Source organism: Ovis aries, chromosome 3 (assembly GCF_016772045.2).
Source record: "Ovis aries strain OAR_USU_Benz2616 breed Rambouillet chromosome 3, ARS-UI_Ramb_v3.0, whole genome shotgun sequence".
Classification (NCBI taxonomy): domain Eukaryota; kingdom Metazoa; phylum Chordata; class Mammalia; order Artiodactyla; family Bovidae; genus Ovis; species Ovis aries.
Window position 1 is genome coordinate 4,226,135 of NC_056056.1, and position 19,956 is coordinate 4,246,090.

Sequence of the window (19,956 nt, forward strand, 5' to 3'; positions counted from 1 at the left end):
GCCAGCAGAGGGAGCCCAGGACACTGTGTTTGCGTCTGTCCAAGAAATAGACTCTCCAGACTGACAGGTTTCAGCATCGGCCTGAGAACAAGATGTATTTCCCAAGGAGATCCTGTGCATAGGACTTTTTAAATCCTGGCTTGAGGTCCTAGGTTGCATCCTTATCATGTCACACTGTCTAAATTTTAAAAATTAAATGAAAAGGAAGGGCGGGATCTTGCTCATCATTTCTCACTTTTTCATGTTTACAGCTGGCTCTGCAAAGCTTTGATACTGTCCAGAAACTGCTTAAGGTAAGGCAAGCCACGAGTTCAGCTTTGTCTTTTTTTCCCGACTTTTTGAGGAAAGAGATCCCACAGTCTTTTTTTTATTTTCAAAGAGCTAGGAATCACTCCAGTGTCTCTCCATTCCCTGGTTGTCTCTGCTCTCCCCAGGTACAGTTTGTAGGTTTTTGTTGATCTAAACCTATGAATCACTGATTTCTGGCTTAGCGAGTTTACTAATGTTTCCTGGGACTTCCATTCCTATAATCTATTCATCGTCGTCACTAGCAAGCAACGTACAGAGCTTCACAGGTACAACCTTAAGGTGATCCAGTGAAAGCAACTTAACAGGCTGCAAGCAGGGTTTGTTTCAGAATGAAGAGAGAGAGAGCTTCCAAGTCAAAGCCTGCCAGCCCACCAAATTATAATGAGAATTGATCTCTCCTTTTCTTTCATCATGGGTGGCAATGAGGAAGCATTGTATTTGGGTTTGATCTTAACCAAAAAGGAAAAAATAAAAAATGGCAGTAGACTCACTGAAACGTTTTTTCAGTTCAGGCTCTATGGGGAAAGGCAGAGAAGCTCTTGAATCATTTAAAAAGCTCATATTCCTCTCTCGCAGTGTCAGAAGCTAGTTGAATAGTTGTAATTTAAGTTAGTGCTGGTAACCACTGGCCTGGCAGTGCCTTGGAACTGTGTCTGCACAGTATTGCCTCCTGCCCTGAGAAGCTCTCCCTCCCAACTTCCGGAAGGAGCAGGAATTTGCAGTTAGGCTCTGTTCTGTAAACGGGGTTTCACATTGATTATGGTCTGATGTCTTTCTGTAGCCGTTTACCTGGATTGTGCCTGGAGTGTTAATGGGAGGAGAGAAGAGAAAATCAGAAAAGGCCAGGTAGGGAGAGTTTTGTTTGTTGTTAATTCCTCTTTCAATCTGCCCTGTCTTCCTCTTCTCTAAGACTTTGGCCCTTCTCAGTCTGGGGAGAGCCTTGTCCCAGACGGTGGTTCCTAGTCCCAGGATGTACAGACAGCTCGAGTCCCCTTGAGGGATCGTTCTAAACAGTGCTATTTGTTTTAAATATTGATGAGCCTACCAGTGGCTCGCTTTTGATGAGATCAGTGACAGCTCCTTACTTTCTTAACTCGCACCCTCAACCCCTCCCATCCCCCCAATATCCATGGTCCCCCTTGCTAAGGATACATCACCTTAGACTCCCTTTTGTGACATTGGGAGTTTGGGAATTTGATGTTTGATTTTACAAAAACAAGATTATAAACCTACATGATTCTTTCCATCTTGCTTTTTATACCCAAATGCATTTATTTGTAATGCTGTGTTAGAATTGCTCACGGGTGTCAGTAGAAAATTGTTGCAAAAAGTACATCCCAAATTGTCTGCGTTCTCTTGAAGACGTTTTTATTTTATTGTAGCCTCATGCTTAGTAGTTATGTCCAGCCCTGTGTGTAATGTGTAACCAAGGAGCAGATACTAAACGTGAAGTCTTCAAATATTGGCTAGGATGAGATTCCACTCCACTGTAAATAACAGCAACGGTGCCACAAATGATATGGAAGTTTTTTTTCTTTTTCTTTCACATTTAAGAAGCTGGCTGGCGTGGTGCATGCACCAGCGTGAGCATCCCTGGCTCATTCTGTGTTTTCTGTGCCATTAAGTGAGGCTTTTGTTTTCAATCTTTCCTCATAGTGTTAGGTAGTTGTTGGAGCTCCAGCCATTATATCTAGCTTCCTGTCATACCTCCTTCTTCTAAAGGTACTGAAAGGATTTGCATCTTTCCTTTTTCCACATATCTTGTTGCTAGAACATAGCCATGCGTCCACTTAATGACAAGGGCAGCTGGACAATGTACTCACCTGAAGACTGTAAACTTTTATTACCGCGGGCTGATGGGATAAAGGACATCTGGGGAGTAAGAAGTTAAATTTGTTCTGCCTAGTCTATGGGGCAAGGTGGGGTACATTGCCTGGAAGTTACAACAAGGATTCAGTGTAAGAAACCTTCCAGCCATTAGAGCACATTGACATGGGATGACTCATTCATGTAAAGGGATTCCCTGGCACAAGCGAGGTGACAATCTGGAATGTTCTAGAAAGCATCTGTGGATCAGATAAAGGGCATTGGGTTATATAGTAAAGATTCGTTTGAGACTTAACGGTTTTACGATTTTAATAGAATTTCAGCACTTGCAGTTATTTTCTGCAAGAAAGGGAAACTACAGGGAAAAGCTAAAACCTAAATGTATCTTTGTATCTCTCTGTTGTCGGGTTTACCATGACTCAGACTGGAGCACCGTGGCTCTGGCCAGGAAACTGTCTTCCTTAACCCTTTTCGCTATGTCTTCCATTGATGCGGCTCTGTCAGATTTACTTTCTGTTGTGATGTATACTTTTAAACAGGCTCCGAAAAGGAATAAATATCCTTATCTCCACTCCTGGGCGCCTGGTGGATCATATAAAATCCACCAAGAACATCCATTTCCGTCAGATCCGTTGGCTCATTCTGGATGAAGCAGACAGGTGAGCCCTTCCGGGAAGCATGAGAGGTGAAGGGAAAGGGCTGTTGCTGGGTCTTCACTGAAACTTCTGGAGCCCTGTAGCATCCCATGTATTCATGGAGATTAAAACTCCTTCCTTGAAACCACAGAATCTTGGATTTGGGTTTTGAAAAGGACCTCACGGTGATCCTCAACGCTGTGAATGCTGAGTGCCAGGAACGACAGAATGTCTTGCTGTCGGCAACGCTCACGGAAGGTGAGTTGAAAAGAGACTCTTTGTTCTCAGTGAAGAGGAGGGGCTAGACATGAGCTGCCCCTCGGCTGTCTGCCTGGCTTGGTTCTCAGCCTCAAGGTAGGGGCCGGGGAGGCAAGGAGGAAGATGTCCTGAGAGTGACTGCTCTCCAAACCGCATGTCCTGCGTGCCCGGCCTCCTCCCCCCACATCCTGACTCTCTAGTCCCTGGCGTCTGGGCAGAAGGAGAAAGGGCAGGTCCCAGGTCCAGCACCCTCACGGGAGGGAGAGGCTACTGGCACTCATGTCAGTGTGGAGGTAGGAGGAGGCTGGTGGTCTCTAAAGGTTGTGATGGCGGGTGCTGCCCACTCAGGGCAGGGCTCCTGTCCTGAAGGAGGTGACCTCTCTGCCAGCACATTTCTAAGTATCATCATCCTGACTTTCTCCTAAAGACACTATGGTGGTGTTTAGTTGCTCAGTCATGTCTGACTCTTGTGACCGTCAGGCTCCTCTGTCCTTGGGATTTTCCAGGCAAGAATACTGGAGTGGGTTGCCATTTCCTTCTCCAGGAGATCTTCCCGACCCAGGGACTGAAGCCACATCTGCATTGGCAGGCGGTTTCTTTACCACTGAGCCACCAGGGAAGCCCAGCTGGGACTTTTAAGGCTCTTTTTTTTTAAATTAAACCTGAAAAGTACATTCCGTGAACTCATTTCTGTCTTTTCATCCTCGTGAGATGGGGCTTCTTAGCTCTCTGTCGTAGATGGGAGCACTGAGGCTCCACCAGGATCCCCTGCACGCAGAGCACTGCAGGGCGCTTCAGCTCCCGTGTTCCTGTTTGACCTGGTTTACCAGCCAGTGCACGTGTATCAGACGCCATCCGCCTGCCCTACCAGCAGTTCTCAGAGTGTGTTCCAACTAGCAGTGACCTGAGAGAGAATCCGTGAAAAAGGGATTCTGTGCTCAAAGAGTGGGGGAAATGCCACATTCCTACCCCTCTAGGAGGTTCATGGGCACAGTCACACAAGTAAAGGTCCTGACAAGGCCTGTAAACATGGGAAGCCCTGTGAAAGAATCCCAGGAAACCTTTTTATCAGGATTTCCATAATTTGCTTGACCACCGAAGCCTTTCTGGGGAGTGATGGGCAGACATCTGTTGCAGTGGTCTTCCACAGGTCAGAGTTTAGAGACATTGGTGGTGTATATGGGTTTTTAGACCCTGGGAAGAAATTGGTGGATCCCTGGGAGACTGACAGTGGGGCAGATGAGTGTTAGCGTTTGGAGGTACCCATCAGGGATTTCTTAGTAAGCCTGGATGTGTGGTGTCGGCGTCTGCGGATGTGGCGGTTGTACAGCGCACGCCTGTCAGCTGTTCTTCTCCCTTTCTCTCAAAGGTGTAGCGCGGCTAGCTGACATCAGTTTACACGACCCTGTCAGCATCTCCGTCCTGGATGAGAGCCACGACCTGTCGAGCCCAGAGAGCGAGGCCTCTCTCGAAGCTTCTCCTCCACAGGCGACTGACGAGCTGGACAGCTTCGCCATCCCAGCCGGTCTCGAGCAGCATGTGGTGGTGGTCCCCAGCAAGCTGAGACTCGTCTGCCTGGCGGCCTTCATCCTGCAGAAGTGCAAGGTAGGTCTGAGGGCTGGGCCTGACCTGATCCTGAAAGGACCACAGTATTGTTTACGTCAGGTATGGAGGCCAGTGAACTGAGATGCACGTGAAGTTACCAGCTCCACCATGGTGGCGAGTGCAGGCCATAGCAGAGCTCTTCTCAGTCAGTGGTTCTAGAATTGCAGTAAGGACTCAAGGTTCACTGTGTGCAACTTGAGATCTGCCTCATAGACCAGTCCTAGACTGACACCAGGGACGTCACGTGGTTGAAGCATGCCGGATGTGAGCCAGATTACATGGGTCTGTGTGCGTGTTTTTAGAGACTCATCCTATTTGTGTGTTTACTGGATCCATGTGATAACTTTCTCTGGTACATGGAAAAATAGTACGTGGAAGGGCTTGAGGGTGCAGCTTCTAGACTGCCTGCGATCTCAGGGTCCCCATGAGGAGGGCTGTGCGTGGCAAGCCCTGAGTGAGTGAGGGAGGCTGAGCTCACATCAGCTTAGCTCTGAAGCGTATTTGTTTTCTCAGATGCAGGAGGCCTGTTTGAGGTGGCAGCTAAGTCATTTTCCTGTCCTGCATTCTTTGTATGAATAGTGTGGCAGACCAGTGTTGTTTTAAAAAATAATTCAAAGCCATCTGTCACCTCTGTTTCCAGTTCGGGGCCAGCCTGCCCACGTGTTTTACAGAGAGATTCATTTTAGTGTCACCTGATCTTAAAAATACATGGTGGTGTTTTCCCCCCTTTGTGTCCGTGCAGTTTGAGAGAGACCAGAAGGTGATCGTCTTCTTCTCAAGTTGCGAGCTGGTGGAGTTCCACTACATCCTCTTCCTCCAGACCCTGCTGAGCGACTCAGGGGCCCTGGCCCCAGAGCGTTTGCCAGCCACCTCCATGCCGTTAAAATTCCTGCGGCTGCACAGCGCCCTGGAGCAAGAGGTGAGCCCTGGCCTCCCCGGACCGGGACCCTGCTGGACCAGGGAAGAGCGTGGCTAAAGTGGGCGACCCCCTGGAGGCCACAGCGGGTGACACAGCCGTTCTCCCGGGGGAGGTGGTGAGGAGCCCCTCGTTCCTGTTCACTTGTGCTCCAGGAGCGGGTCTCTTCCACCTGAGAGAGCGCGCGGGCTGGCTTGGCCGGACTCTGCCCCCGCCAGCTGTTAAGGCAACAGAGCACCACTAAGTAGCTGGCACCAGGGAAGGCTTTTGCCTTTTTAGTACCCAGTGTGTAATTAGGGCTTGATGTCTTCAAATTAAGAGCATTAATGGAGCTAAATTGTGGCTCCCATATGGTACTGCTGAGCGTGACTGCTGTCACTGTCAACAAGATGCAGAGCTTTCCCTCGGAGCACTCGGGCCGAGAGAGGACGCGGGCGCCAGGGGCTGCGGGGGCTCCGCGCGGCGAGTGGTTCTGAGCAGGAAGGAGGGTGAAACACTCTCTTCATCTTGGGTAGTTAGGTACTGAGCTGCGTTCACTCTCATTCCGCGGCTGGTCACGGAGCCAGCCGTTCGGGGAGTCGAGCAGGATGTAGGACAAGGTGAGCTTGCCGGAACTGTGACAGGAGCGACAGGCAGGCCTTGAAGAGGGAGCCAGCTTGTCTTAGAGGAGAGGCTACCAGGCGGCTGAGGAAACGGAGAGCCCGAAAGCAGAGGATGGTTTGGCTAGAGCCACCTTAGGAAAGTCCGAGCATTTTTGGAGCCAGAGAAGGCCGTCAAGTCTAGCCCCTCTTTATGTTATTGCTTTTTTGTTTTAATAATTAAGGAAATGGAGGCTCAGAAAAATGAAGTTACTCAAGGTCACTCAAGGACACAGCTTCTTAACATAAGACTATGCCAAATGTCCTGAATAGTCCAGCCTTAATGAGTTTTGTAAACTCTTGAGTTTTACCTCCAGGTTCCCCATTTCAGTTGAGTTTGTTGATTTCATAATGTAATGCCATTTATGGTTTGTTTTTTAACTCAGTTTACTAGTCCTCTAGGTCTCTTTTCTCCAGAGTCATCCCTTAGAGGAGGTGTGAGGATAAAGAAGAAGCTGAATGTGAGCTCAGGAGCATCTAGGACTTGCAGTTAGGGTGTTTCAGACAGTGCATCTCATAGGGCAGCAGGGCGTTTACAGCTGTGTGCGCTGGGGCAGGCTGCCATTCACTGGCTGTGTGACCTCAGGGAAGGATCTGGCCTCTCTGTGCTCGGTGTCCAGGCCTCAAAAGTGGAGAGAACAGTTGTACAGACTTCCGGAGTTGTGGCGGTTCACTGAGTTAGTGCAGACCGAGTGCTCAGTACATGTCAGGGGCCATCCTTGTTATTTCTCTTTCAGAAAAAGTAATTTTTTCATCATTAAATAATTTCTAGTATTTTATTCATGTTGTCCTGTTTGTTAGGTGTTTAGCCGTCACACCCTCCCTGTGAGATGGGCAGGAGGTTGAAGGGAGGGTCTCTATTTAGTTTTTTAAACACGAGTGAAGTGTCTTGTCCCGAGGACTAAGCTAAAACCAGGCCCATCACATCTTCCTGGCTAGTTGCCCTGCCCACTGTTCCACGTGATCTCAGTGTGGTCTCCCTGAGTGGCCAACTCAGTGCTTTACGAGCATCACAGAGGGGCTGCTGTTGAAGGAGTTGTCTCCTGATGGCCATGCTGAATCCTCAGGGGTCTGGTCATTGTATTCCTTGCTCCATGTCTGCATACAGCATGTCCTGCCTTTAAGGTGTTTCATGGGTTCTTAGGAACTTTTTTGGTTTTGACTCCACGGAGAAGCCATGAACTCCCAGGGTTCAGAAACCAGTTCAGCCCTTTACTAACAGTGGATGCACATTAGGAGGCAAGTTCCTTAACCTGTTATGCCTCAGTTTCTCCCCCTGGCCTGGGGGCTGGTGACAGTACCTGTGCAGATCGGGTACGTTCAGACACGTAGAGCGCAGGCCAGCTCTGGTACCTGGGAGCCCTCAGTAGGAGCCCTCAGAGGGAGCCTCATGATGTTGCCAGCTGTGTGGTTTGCTTTAAGAGGTGGGATGATTTCATTTCCTTCCTTTGACTTGAAATATTTTTTTCCAGTTAAGACATATGGTTCTTAACAATTTTACAATCATTTTAAAAATAAATTTTAAAAAAATTGCTCTATAGGAAAGGTTGGTTGCTGTTCATCCTCCAGACCATCTCTAGAAAAGGTGTTAGAATAAATTCTGAGTTGGGACCCCCAAGGGCAGGCACTTGCCTTCGGCACCCCTATTCTTGGTGTTGGCCGTCTCTGGAGGGTGTGCCCCCTCCCTGCATTATCTTAATGAAACGTGCTGCTCTCCATTATTTGCCTCTGTCTGGAAGAAGCCTAGTGCTGTAGGAACAGGGTCTTGTTGGATGATATGAAGAATCCACTTCTTCCTCTTCCTCGGCAAAACCTTTCTGTGCCTAGAAGTGGTTACAGTAGTAGGACGTCGGGAGACTTGTGAGAATCTAAGCCCACCACCTAGCTGGCATTGAGCTGAGTTATAAAGACCCTATTTTTTCTTGTTTTTGTAGGAAAGAACAGCAGTGTTTCAAGATTTCACGCATTCCAAAACAGGCATTCTTTTTTGCACGGTATGTATCGCTCTGTGCTCCATGGGAAGGTTGGAAATTGATGGTGGTGGTGGTGGTTGCAATCTTTTGTCTCTGGACGGTTTGCCTTGCAGTCAGCGGCCCTACAGGGAGCAGGGTTCCCGGGGGCCACTGGCCGTGCTGGTCTCCTTGCCCTCCTGGTTTGTCACCCCGCTGCCACGGGTGGCGGGCTGCCACTGCCCAGAAGACTTGGCGATTTGCTCACTAATGGTGGCAGCTGTTGGTCTGAAAATGTGTGAATCTTGGTGATTTCTATCCACCAAGAACTTGTAAATTACAGCTATCGGGAGTAATTAGAGCTGAGAAAGCCTTTTCACAACAAAATCACTCTGCTTGCCTCTGCTCACCTTTTCTTAAAGGAAACTAGACACGCTTGGACAGATTCTGTGTGCTCTTGTTTAAACCTACCATTTGCCCTACAGTTTTCAGAGCCATTTCACTCGGCCTCGGTCTTGACGATTGTGGTTAGTCGGCCTCTCCGGTACCGCTCTGACCTTTTTCCTGCACATCTCTTGTGCTCTTTCAAGCTTGGAAACACACTTTCAATGTCCCCGCTTCTCCAGGGACTCACTTCACCAAAGGTGCTGCTCGCTCCCAAGATTAAAATGCCTTCCCCATGTGTTCCATCTCAGAAGATATAACTTAATCCCCAGCGGTTGTTTAAGAAATCCGTATCTATACAGTAATGAAATCTCACCGTGGATTTAGTAACCCCGTGAACAAGTGCGAGGTAGAAACAAAGACAGTTGGCTGTTTGAAGGCCTCTTTAGGGCTCACTTAATACAATTACTTTTGAAGGAACCCTTGTTTTCTATTTAGTTTTGAAGGTAATAGAGATGGTTTTCTTTCTAAATTGAGAGTTTATGAGTGAGTATAACTTTGTTACTTGTGTGTATGTACATACGATCATCTACAAGACAGGCCTGCCTGGTCACCTGCTGACGATTCTCAAGTGCACACTCGTGTGTGTGTGTGTGTGTGTGTGTGTGTGCGCGCGCGCGCATGTGTGTGTGCCCAGCAGTGTTTCTGCTGGCCCTGGTGATTCAGATCTTAGAGCAGCGACTGCTGGAACACTTGCCTGCAAAGGAGGTCTGAGTCTGGCCAAGTAGCCCTTGTCTTTATGACCCCCATCAAGTCAGATGCTTGTGTTTATCCTAAACCATCTTTACATGTCCAGAGTAAAGAGAAGATCGGTCCAGACAGTCTACTTGACACAGAAATTTGTTAAGAATCCTATGTCCGTTGACACTTCTGGAGCCTGACCCCTTCCTGTCCCTTCTGTCCCCACTTTCCCCTTATGCTGCATCCTTCAGCCAAACAGGCCCCTCTCTCGGCTCCTTCTGGCCTAAGGGCTCTAGTACATGAATTCCCTCCTCCTGGGACACCCCACCCTGACTTAGACTCACCCGTTCTTAGGTCTCAGCTTCATTGTCATTTTTTCTGGAAACAGAAGCCCCCGTGCTTCCCCATGAGACACTGCCAGGGCAGCCTGCGTTTCTCAGTGATGCTCCTCCCAGCTGGCCTCGGTGTCTTCCCACCGAACCCCAAGCTTATGAAGCTGGGGGCTGTGTGCTGTTTGCAGTCCTGTCCCAGCGCCTGGCACAGAGCAGTGTGCAGTAGGCACCGATATTTGTGGGTTAAATGGGTGGATACTTGGGGATCAGTGTTGAGAACCACTGATACATATCTTCGTCTAAAGACTGAGGCTGACATTAGTATACTTGTTCACTAGGGAATACTACTCAGCCATAACAGAATGGAATCATGCATTTGCAGCAACGTGGGTGGGCCTAGAGATGACCATTTTGAGTGAAATAGGCAGACTGGACTGCGAAGACAGATATCAAATGGTATCACTTATATGTGGGATCTAAAGTACTGTACAAATGAACTCATTTATAAAACAGAGACGGACTCACAGAAATAGAAAACAAACTTACGGTTATCAAAAGGGAATGAGGGAGGGATAAAATAGTTTGGGATTAGCAGATACAAACTGTATATGTAAAACAGATGGACAACAGGCTCTTAACTATATAGCATAGGGAACTATATTCAGTTTCCTGAAATAAATGACAATGGAAAATAATACAAAAAAGAATATGTGTGTGTATGTACAGACACACACACACATAAACTGAGTTACTTTGCTCTACACCAGAAACTAATACAACATTGTAAGTCAACCGTACCTCAATAAAAAAATAATAAAATAAAAATTCAGTTTTACCCATGGGATTCTCGTAAACATTCCTATAAAGGATTGTTTATGACATCTTTTTTTTAAAGTGCTCATTGGGAATCAGTTTACTTTTTCATGTCCATGGTGTTTTCTGAAGAGTGAGCGTTGGAGATCACCTATGTTGAAACAGAAGGCAGCAGGAGCCCTTGTGTTGGAGTTTGGGTTAGGACCGGAACAAAGTGCTTTCTTTGACCCTTACGATGCTGGAAATGTCCCTGGTGGGAAATTGTCAAGTCTCCCAAGGTAAGCAAATGCGACTGTGTATTTCACAGATGTGGGTGAGCTCCAAGTCTCAAAGAAAACTTCAGGTATTTGAAGTTCAGTTTTTGGTTTTTGTCTTTTTCTAGTAGCTCCATGGAAGCAAAGATCATTTTCTGAAATGCAGCTCTTGGTGGGGTCAAGAGTACTTGATGGCTTTCCTGGTTCAGCCTGGCTGCTGCCTGCAAGCAGGTGATGTCAGCTAGATGATGAGTACTCCTGACTTGGCAACATGCGGCGCCCCCCACCTCTGCCCCCTACCAGGCCCCGGTGCCATGTGAAAAGCACCCTCTTGCCATCATCTGATTTCTCTAAGCCCCTGAGTGTTCATTTGCTGGTCTAGGTCGCGTCTAGTATGCTGAGCCTCTGCCAGTCTCTTCTTTATTCTGCTTGAAGAAATGACTGGAAGAGAGCCGGGTGGGGGCTCGTTTCCCTCCATTTCTAAGCCAGGATGCCAGCCCAGGTCCCTGATGATACGAAGTTCTTCATTTCTGCTCGGTCTTCCTCCTCCTTCTGCCGCATGTGGTCGCTGTGGCCCGAAACTTGGGGCGTCTGAGACTCGCAGGCTGTTATCGGTGGTGCCTGGGTTGGGGAGGCGTTGTCACTGCATCTCTGGCAGCAGTCTGTTGCTCACCACGCTCTGACTGCTCTCCGGGAGCCTCCTGGGTGCTAATGAGCAGTGGGGCCACAGGACGAGGCAGATGGAGACTCATGTCTTCGCATGAAGGGAACCCACGTTGTTAACTGTTGCGTGGAGACTTTCTGCCTTTGTACCGTCTCTTTTGCCATTTTGATTTTTCCCAAGATTCTTTTAACAAGGCCAGAAGGCTGAATGTCTTGTGTGGGAAATTGGGAATTGTGGTGTAAGCACACAAAAGTTCACATTTCTGCTATTTCCTTTTCTTCTAGAAAGTACCTTCCTGCTCCCCATTCCCCTCCATTGTATTTTTTCTGTGGTGAAGGAAGTTAAGGGTGTGCGTGTCTGTGTGTTTAATTATAAACATCTTAAAAGCAAGGACTACCTTAATTTCATGAAGTCTTTCAGGACCTGATACATGACTATATAACATGAGTTCTCGGTGCACATGTGACCGCAGTGGCGTGGAGTCTGGGCAGAGGTGAAAGGATACTTGGGCAGGAGAGACCAATCTGGGAAAGAAGAGTTCTTACATACTTGGAATGTAATTCTGTGTAATTTTCCAGCTTTTTCTAGAAAACTGGATCTAAAGAAACCAAGGTAAGGAGGGAGCAAAGTACTAGCAGGAAGGAGTCATTTGAAAGTTCAGAGCCCACTTTCCTCAATGAAATTAAGAAATCAGAAGAACCAGACAGAGGAGATGGGCTTATCTTCATGCTAATTCCTTTGACTCATAGTGAAGCACTCACGCAAAGCCAGAGGTTTTGAACATCACTGTTAAATCGAGCGGTTGGGAAAGAGAAACCCCAGTAAGTGGCTTCAGTGTGGCGTCTCCAGTTCCTTCTGGCCTTAGGGCTGGCGGGCGGCCCTCCTTGGTTGTCCCTGGTGGTGCCCAGTGCTGTGGCCCCCCGGCAAGGACGGGCCCTTCCTGCTCCGCCCGCGTCTGCTGGCTGAGCCTCTTGGAATGTGTGTGGTTGCCCGCACAGGCCTTATGTTTCAGAAGAGACCTAAAGCGCCCGTGCTGCTCTCCTTCACCTGCTCGCGTTCTCTTTTTTTGCTTGAATCACACCATTAGGTCTCTGCACTTCTTAATTTCCTTTCCTCCTGGGGAATTTCCGCAGTGCCAGGTGGCCAGGAGACAAAGGATGCTTCTACACGTCCCAAGAATGTCCCTTCACTGCCCCTAAGAAATGGAGACTTTCTGGGTTTTCTCTGGCCTATGCCTTTTAGGTAAAATTTATCTTTTCCGCTCGTATTTCATCCCTGTTCATGGCGAGATCATTTGGAGACGGTCGGCTGTTGACTCAGTTACGCTAACTCATGTTGCCAGGTTTCTGGCGGCTCCAGCCAAGCTCTCGCGCCTCTGACAGCTTCTGCGCGCTCTCCTTCCCCCTCTGATTACGCAGCCCAATCTGTCACCCGGACGACGGGGGCCCGGACCCCGCTGATGGCTTTCCACACACGGCAGTAATGACTTCTGGCAGGCCGGGAAGGCGGCAGAGGCGAATTTGCTGCGTCCCTTGCTCAGAGAGCCACAGGCCCCCTCTCCCTGTTAGTAAAAGCACTTTGTGAGGTTCTTGGGTAAATAAATGAGTCATTTTAATCCAACTGACAGGCTGGCACCTGAGCAAGCTGCCTTCCATCTGTACCCCTCGGTCTCGTGGAGGCAGCCAATTGTCAGCCCACGGCCTTCAAGGCCTCGCCCGCGAGTGTCTTTCAGAACTGACTTTAGTGAGTTCTTTCATCTGAATTAGGTTAAAGGAATACAGGCGGGTTGGATCGTAAGTTCTGAGGGTGGGCACGGAACTGAGTCTCGGCCGCGTCTTGTGCAGGTCAGAGTCCTCTGGTCTGGTCCTGCCACAGCGTCCGGGAGGATGGAGCCGTCTCCCCCTCCTCTTCAGTCCTCTGCCTGCGTAGGGTGATGGGCTGTGAGTGGGGAAGAGAACCCAGAAGCTTTGACAGTCCCACCTCATTGCCTGCATGCCCGTTTCTACTTCATCACCAGCCAGAACACTCAGATCAGTGATTCTCAAGACACTTTTCACGTCCACTGTCTCATTGGATCGTCATAGCAACCTGGGGAGATAAATCAATTGCAGCCATTTTATAGGTGGGTAAACTGAGGCTCGGAGAGCAGAGTTGACTTGCCCAGATTGGATGGCTGCCTCAGTTGTCCTGGAGTCCAGTTCTTCATGTTCCTCCCTCCCACCCTCAGTGTAGCCCCAGCCGAGACTGCCAAGAATTGCTGAAGGAAACAGCAGGGTTGAGTCCAAGCAGTGGCTGGCTGTGAGGTGATCCCTCCCCAACACCAGGAGTCGTGGGAAGTGGGAGACTCTCAGCCTGGAGTCCTGGGCTGGCTCTCCCAGCCTGAGTGGGAAAACCATGAATGGTCTGATGGCGGTGGCAGCCGAGCCCCCCGACTCACTGATTCAGTGTGTTTGTGCTTGGAGTGATTTTCCTGAACATCACATGCTGTGTGAGAGTTCCATCTGTGTTCCTTAGTTGGATTTACTAAACCAATGAGTACTAAATTTTTTACAAAGCCTGTCTTTAAATCTCAGACAGCCGTTGTCGCCATGCCTCTCCCACTGCAGAGCGCCTAAATGAAATAAATCATTTCTTCATGAGAGCTTTGCAGATTTAAGAGCCTGACAGTTTCTCTAAAGACAGTGACTGGTTTGTGTCAAGAACACTCTGAGTTGTGTTCTCAGAGGCATCGGCCCCGGAACATCCGCCTTCAGCTTTCAGGGCACCTGGGAGCTGTCAGGAAACACTTCCTGGGTGGTTGACACACTTCTACTACATGAAATGTCTACGTAACACCCACAAACGCAGCGTCTTGCCACCGTTCAGAGGGGACCTGCAATCCAGGTGGGATTTAATCAGCGAGAAGGCAGCCCACCCTGACGTGCCCACCGGTAGTCGTTCTGGCGTGCTCAGGTGACGGGTAGTGTCTTCCTCGGGTCCTGCTCTGACCCTGGAAGATCCGGGAGTGGTGTTTTAATGTGGTTCTTGCAGAACTTTGCATTGAGTTGTTGTTGTTTTTTTAAGAAACTTTATAGGGATGTCCTTGGTGATCCAGTGGTGAAGACTACCCATCCAGTGCAGGAGGTGCAGGTTCAGTCCCTGTCGGGGAACTAAAATCCCACATGCCATATGGTGTGGCCAAAAAACAGTAAAAGCTGCTTTATATACAAATAAATCCTTAATGATACTGAAAAGTGAGGGGAGAGGCAGAAAAGCTGTCCTTTACAGAAGGGTGCCAGTTATGAAATGGAAGCGGTCATAGGCTTAGAAAGCCCTCATCTGGTAGCCATCAGGGTATCAACTGATAGAGGCAAGCAGCCTCGACAGATGCGAATCCCACTGGGCAGAAGGTTCTGGGAATCAGTCTCAGGGTTTCCCTCACTCATCACAAGGAGAAAGGGCCCTCCTTGAGGGAGGGCGAGGGTGGCCGCCACCTGCTCCGGCGACTGAGCCCAGCTTCCCCACACAGGAGAGACTGTGTCTCCTGAGGTCACGTGCTGGGCAGCACACCCCACCCTGGTGGTGTCCTTCTGCCAGGACGCTCTACCTGAATCTTGCCACAAGGAGTCAGAAAAACTCCAGATTCTGGGATGTGCCTCCAGACAGTTGGACTCCTCAAAAACTGTTAATATATTAAAAAAGTAAATGTTAAGGGCAGGGATACACCATTCTAGGTTAAGGAAGGCTGTTGTTTAGTCGCTAAGTCGTGCATGACTCTTTGTGACCCCATGGACTGCAGCACACCAGGCTTCCCTGTCCTCCACTATCTCCTGGAATTTGCTCACGTTCATGTCCATTGAGCTGGTGATGCTATCTGACTGTCTCATCCTATGCTCCCTTCTTCTTATGGATCAGCCTTGTCGTGGCGAAGGGGCTTACATAACTCAGTGAAGCTCTGAACCATGCCATGCAGGGCGCCCCAAGACGGACAGGTCGTAGTGGAGAGTTCTTAAACAGTGTGGTCCACTGGAGGAGGAAATGGGAAACCACCCCAGTATTCTTGCTGCGAGAACCCCATGAACAGTACAATTAGGAAGGCTAGATGGCTGTAATAAAAATAGAACACAGTGATCTAGGCTTTAGTCCAGGGTTAGGGAAGGAAAACTGTTAAGGTTGGTGCAAAAGTAATTGCGGTTTTGCATTGTTGAACTTCGTTGTTTGATATTGGGATGCATTCTTAAGTAAATGTGGTAATGTTATACATCATTTTAATGTGCATTTCTCACTTTATGTTTTTTTTGCTAATGATACTACTTGCTGTGTATTTTATATTTATTTTAGACTAGGGTGATGTTGTTAGACAAAAAGCAAATTCAAGCAGTTTTCTTAATTCAAGTTCAATTTGGCCAAGGAACTGCTAACTAATGTACAGTGTGGTGGTGGTTCAGGATTCTGCAAAGGAAACGAGAGCCTTGAAGATGAGCATAGTGGCTGGCCATCAGAAGTTGAAAACGACCAATTGAGAGTATCTTCGAAGCTGATCCTCTTACAACTACACAAGAAATTGTGGGACAACTCACTGTCGACCATTCTACGGTCATTAGGCATTTGAAGCAAATTAGAAAGATGAAAATGCTTGATAAGTGGGTCCCTCATGAGCTAACCCCAAATCAAAAAAAGTAATCATTCCGAAGTGTCGTCATCTCTTCCTGTATGCAACAGCAGTGACCCATTTCTCAATTGGATTCTGACATATGACGAAAAGCGGATTTTACATGACAACCAGTGACAACCAGCTCAGTGGTTGGACAGAGAGAAAGCTCCAAAGCACTTCCCAAAGCCAAACTTGCACTGAAAAAAGGTCCTGGTCACTGTTTGTTGGTCTGTTACTAGTCTGATCGACAGCTTTCTGAATCCCAGTGAAACCATTCCATCTGAGAAGTGTGCTCAGCGAATCGATAAGATGTCCAGAACACTGCCGAACCTGCAGTCAGCACGGGTCAACAAGAAGGGGCCAGTTCTCTGCAATAATGTCCGCCCACACGCCACACAGCCAACACTGCAAGAGTTGAACAAATGGGACTACGAAGTTTCGCCTCGTCCGCCATGTTCACCTGACCTCTTGGCAACCGCCTACCACTTCTTCAAGCATTTCAAAAAGTTTTTGCAGGGAAAACACTTCCACAACCAACAGAAGGCAGAAAATGCTTTCCAAGAGTTGGTTGAATCATGAAGCACGAATTTTTACACTACAGGAGTAAACTTATTTCTTGCTGGCAAAAATGTGTCGATTGCAGTGGTTCCTGTTTTGATTAATAAAGATACGTTTGAGCCTAGTTATAATGACTTAAAATCACAATACTTTTTCACTGACCTATTATAAAAGTCATCTCAGGTACAGTTGGTGAAACTTGAAATGGACTGATTATTAGAAAATAAAATTATTTAAAGTTTTGTAGGTGTGCCCAGAGTGTTGTGACTGGTAGGAGAATGTCATTTTACTGAGGCGATCTGTGCTGAAGTATGAGGGGCGAGATGTCATCATATTTGCAACTTCCTTTCGGGAGGTTCTGAAAAATGTGACTGTACAGAGAGGAAAAAAACAGATGTGACAGTTTAGCAGTTGGAGAATCGGGAGGAAGGGTTGGCAAGTGTTAATGGTACTATTCTTTCGGTTTTTTGTAGGTTTAAATCTTTCTAAAATAAAAATGGGGGGGTTAATACACATTCATTGTCAAAAGAAAGATGAAGCAAAGGACACAGGGAGCTGCAGAAAGTGAAAGTGAAAGTCGCTCAGTCGTGTCCAGCTCTTTGCAACCCATGGTCTATATAGTCCATGGGATTCTCCAGGCCACAATACTGGAGTGGGTGACTGTTCCCTTCTCCAGGGGATCTTCTCAACTCAGGGATCAAACCTAGGTCTCTTGCATTGCAGGTGGATTCTTTACCAGCTGAGCCACCAGGGAAGCCCAAGTATACTGGAGTGGATAGCCTATAATGCCCCCAAGCCTCTGGACCTGGGGATAACCACAGCTGACAGTTTGGTGAACCTCCTTCCAGGTGTCGGTTCTTGGAATGTCAGTCTGTCTATCCATTTATCCATCTGCCTAATGTCTTCTATGTATTTCTTTGGGTGCGTCAGCCCCATCTTAGTTGCAGCGCATAGAATCTTTGCAGGACACAGACTCTCTGTTTGTGGCCTGCAGGCTAGTTGCCCCATGGGATGTGGGATCTTAGTTCCTGGACCAGGGATTGAACCTGTGTCCCCTGCGTTGTAAGGCAGATTCTTAACCACTGGACCACCAGGGAAGTCTTCCCCTAAAGTTTTCTATTTTTATTACCCTCCTTTTTTTGCCCTGGACTTTTTAGCTGAAGAAAGACTGTTATTCTTTAGAATAAATACCCTGCATCCCGGATTTGGCTATTTTTTAGTTGTGTCCTTAAGGTGCTGTTTGCCTTGTTCTTCCCTCCCCGCAGTAGGTGTGGACATTCGTTTAGATTACAGTCTTAGGATTTTGTTTGTGTTTTGGCAAGAATGTGTCATGGGTGACACTCTGTCCTTCCTGTTGCGTGACAGCAGGTTGTCTTCCTTTTTAATTGCATTGAAACATGGTCTCAGGGTTAGAATTATAAGGGCCTTAAAGGCGTACAGGACCCATCCCGGTCCCCTCCCCCCTGTTCTCTTCTTTTCCCTTTAGCTCACTATTTTTATAAGCTTTGGGGTTTTCCCCTCCAGTATTTCCTTTTGAAATATGAGCCCAGTATATTTGTATTTTCTCCACTCCTTATGCAAAAGCATACTATTTGCACTCAAAATATGGCCTCAATGATCTCCATGTCAGTGCAGAGGCGCCTCCCTCTTTTTGAAGCTGTGTTCTGTTGCTCTGTTCTAACAGTGTGGTGGTTATTGCCATGTTTTATTCAGCCTGTCTCCTGCTGGACACTGGGGTGTTCACCAGACCTGCAGTCATAAGCAGTGCGAAATGAAGAGCCTTGTGCATTAGTCATTTACATTTTCACCAGTGCACCTTTGGGATGGATTTCTAGAGGGGAGATCGCTTTGGGTCAGAGAGCAACTGCGTGTGTAATTTTTCTGGCTATCCCCAGATTCCTTGCCATAGTATTTTGCATTCCCACCGCGTACAAGGGACACAGCGTCGTCTTTGATGGCGGAACCGTGCAGTGTAATTTGGTCTTAGAAAAGAGCAGACCTGGGTGGGCGGGCTGCCCTCTGCTTGTTGGCTGTGTGTCCCTGGACAAGTTCCTTAACCTCTCTGAATCTTGGTTCCCCTCTGTTTTGAGGCATTATTTTGACGATGAGTTAAGATAACGCAGGTACAGTGTTCTCATGTACCGCGAGTGCTCAGAGCCTGCTGCCTGGGGCTGCTCTTGGTATGTCTCGCCCTTGGAGGTGGATGCTGGCTGTGTGTTTACTGCCAAAGACGGAAAGATTCCCATTTTCCAGTCTCCCTGCCAGAGTGGCCATACATACCAGCAAGCAGAGTCTTTGCTCTTGAGACGGTGGCCAGCGCAAAGGAAAAGAGCAGTCTCCATTGCTTTTGTACTTTGTGTCCGTCTGGTTAAATCTCTGGCCGGTGTTCTGATTGTAACCACCTATCAGAAGAGGGAGCGTCGTTCGGTCCTTCTCGCTCTCCAAGGCCCATGAGCAGCGTCCTTGGTCAGTGACTCTGGGGCTCACCCTCATGAGGACGTATCTCGGGGTGACCTTCCAGAATTATGCCTCAAAGCACATTATCGTTCAGCATTGCTAATAAGACCAGGCATATACCAGGCAGATTCTTAACCACCGGACCACCAGGGAAGTCTTCCCCCTAAAGTTTTCCATTGCTAATAAGACCAGGCAATACCCATGACTGTGTTCACCATAAAGGGGTGTTTCTGATAAAATGTAAAGCATGCCAGCAGTTCTCTGAATTCCTAACACGACACAACAGCCCACGACTCATTCCAGTTCTCCGGTCTGCATGCAGGTGGTGTTTTGCAGTGAAGTGGGTTGCGGCCGCCTCACCGCAGGTTCAGTAGAACTCATCCCTGAATCAGAATTTTACCCACAGGTGGACAACAGTGCGTTCCTGAAGTTGTATGCACGCCTGTGCACATTCCCAGGGATGAGCCCTCAGTGTTTGAACTAGATCATCAAATGGGCCTAGGACCCCAAAAAGGTTGAAAACTCCATCCTAAGCCATGTTCTTTTGTTCTTTTCTGTTTTGAAGGATATTGCGGCTCGGGGCTTGGATCTCCCTCAAGTCACATGGATTGTCCAGGTAACATCTCTCGTTTTTATGGTGCAGGCTTGAGGCCGGAATGTATGATCACGAGCAGATGCATTGGCTCGAAGTAGAGTAATTATTAAGATCCTCTTGGGTGTTGCCCTGGTCCCTAGGCAGCCACCAGCCTGATCTGCACCATTCTCCTGCCGTCTCTCCTTACCCCAGCCCCCCTGACCATCACAGCTCAGCCTCCAGGCTGCACAGCTGCGGGAAGGAGGGGCGGGCTCCCCAGCCCCCAGACAAATGCGTGTCACACCCCGAGTTTCAGCACTCTGAAAATAACGGGAACCACTGGGCCCCTGGGAAGACAGTGGCTCAGCTGTCCTGAGAGCTGCCGGTGCACGCTGACCTGCGGGGGCAA

The 19,956-nt window shown here is 48.3% G+C and overlaps 1 protein-coding gene across 3 annotated transcripts in view; it reads left to right on the forward strand.

Moving 5' to 3' along the window:
- Positions 1-19,956, forward strand: part of DDX31 (DEAD-box helicase 31) — a 72,826-nt gene that overhangs the window by 15,820 nt on the left and 37,050 nt on the right. For all 3 annotated transcript variants that reach the window (XR_009599723.1, XM_027966236.3, XM_027966237.3), the window contains exons 8-15: positions 252-293; positions 1,091-1,155; positions 2,676-2,795; positions 2,923-3,029; positions 4,399-4,634; positions 5,377-5,553; positions 8,123-8,182; positions 19,539-19,589. Coding sequence is in view for 2 of the 3 variants with exons in the window: in XM_027966236.3 (XP_027822037.1) it covers positions 252-293; positions 1,091-1,155; positions 2,676-2,795; positions 2,923-3,029; positions 4,399-4,634; positions 5,377-5,553; positions 8,123-8,182; positions 19,539-19,589 (858 nt within the window). In the remaining variant the exon portion in view is untranslated. The remainder of the gene's footprint in view (positions 1-251; positions 294-1,090; positions 1,156-2,675; positions 2,796-2,922; positions 3,030-4,398; positions 4,635-5,376; positions 5,554-8,122; positions 8,183-19,538; positions 19,590-19,956) is intronic.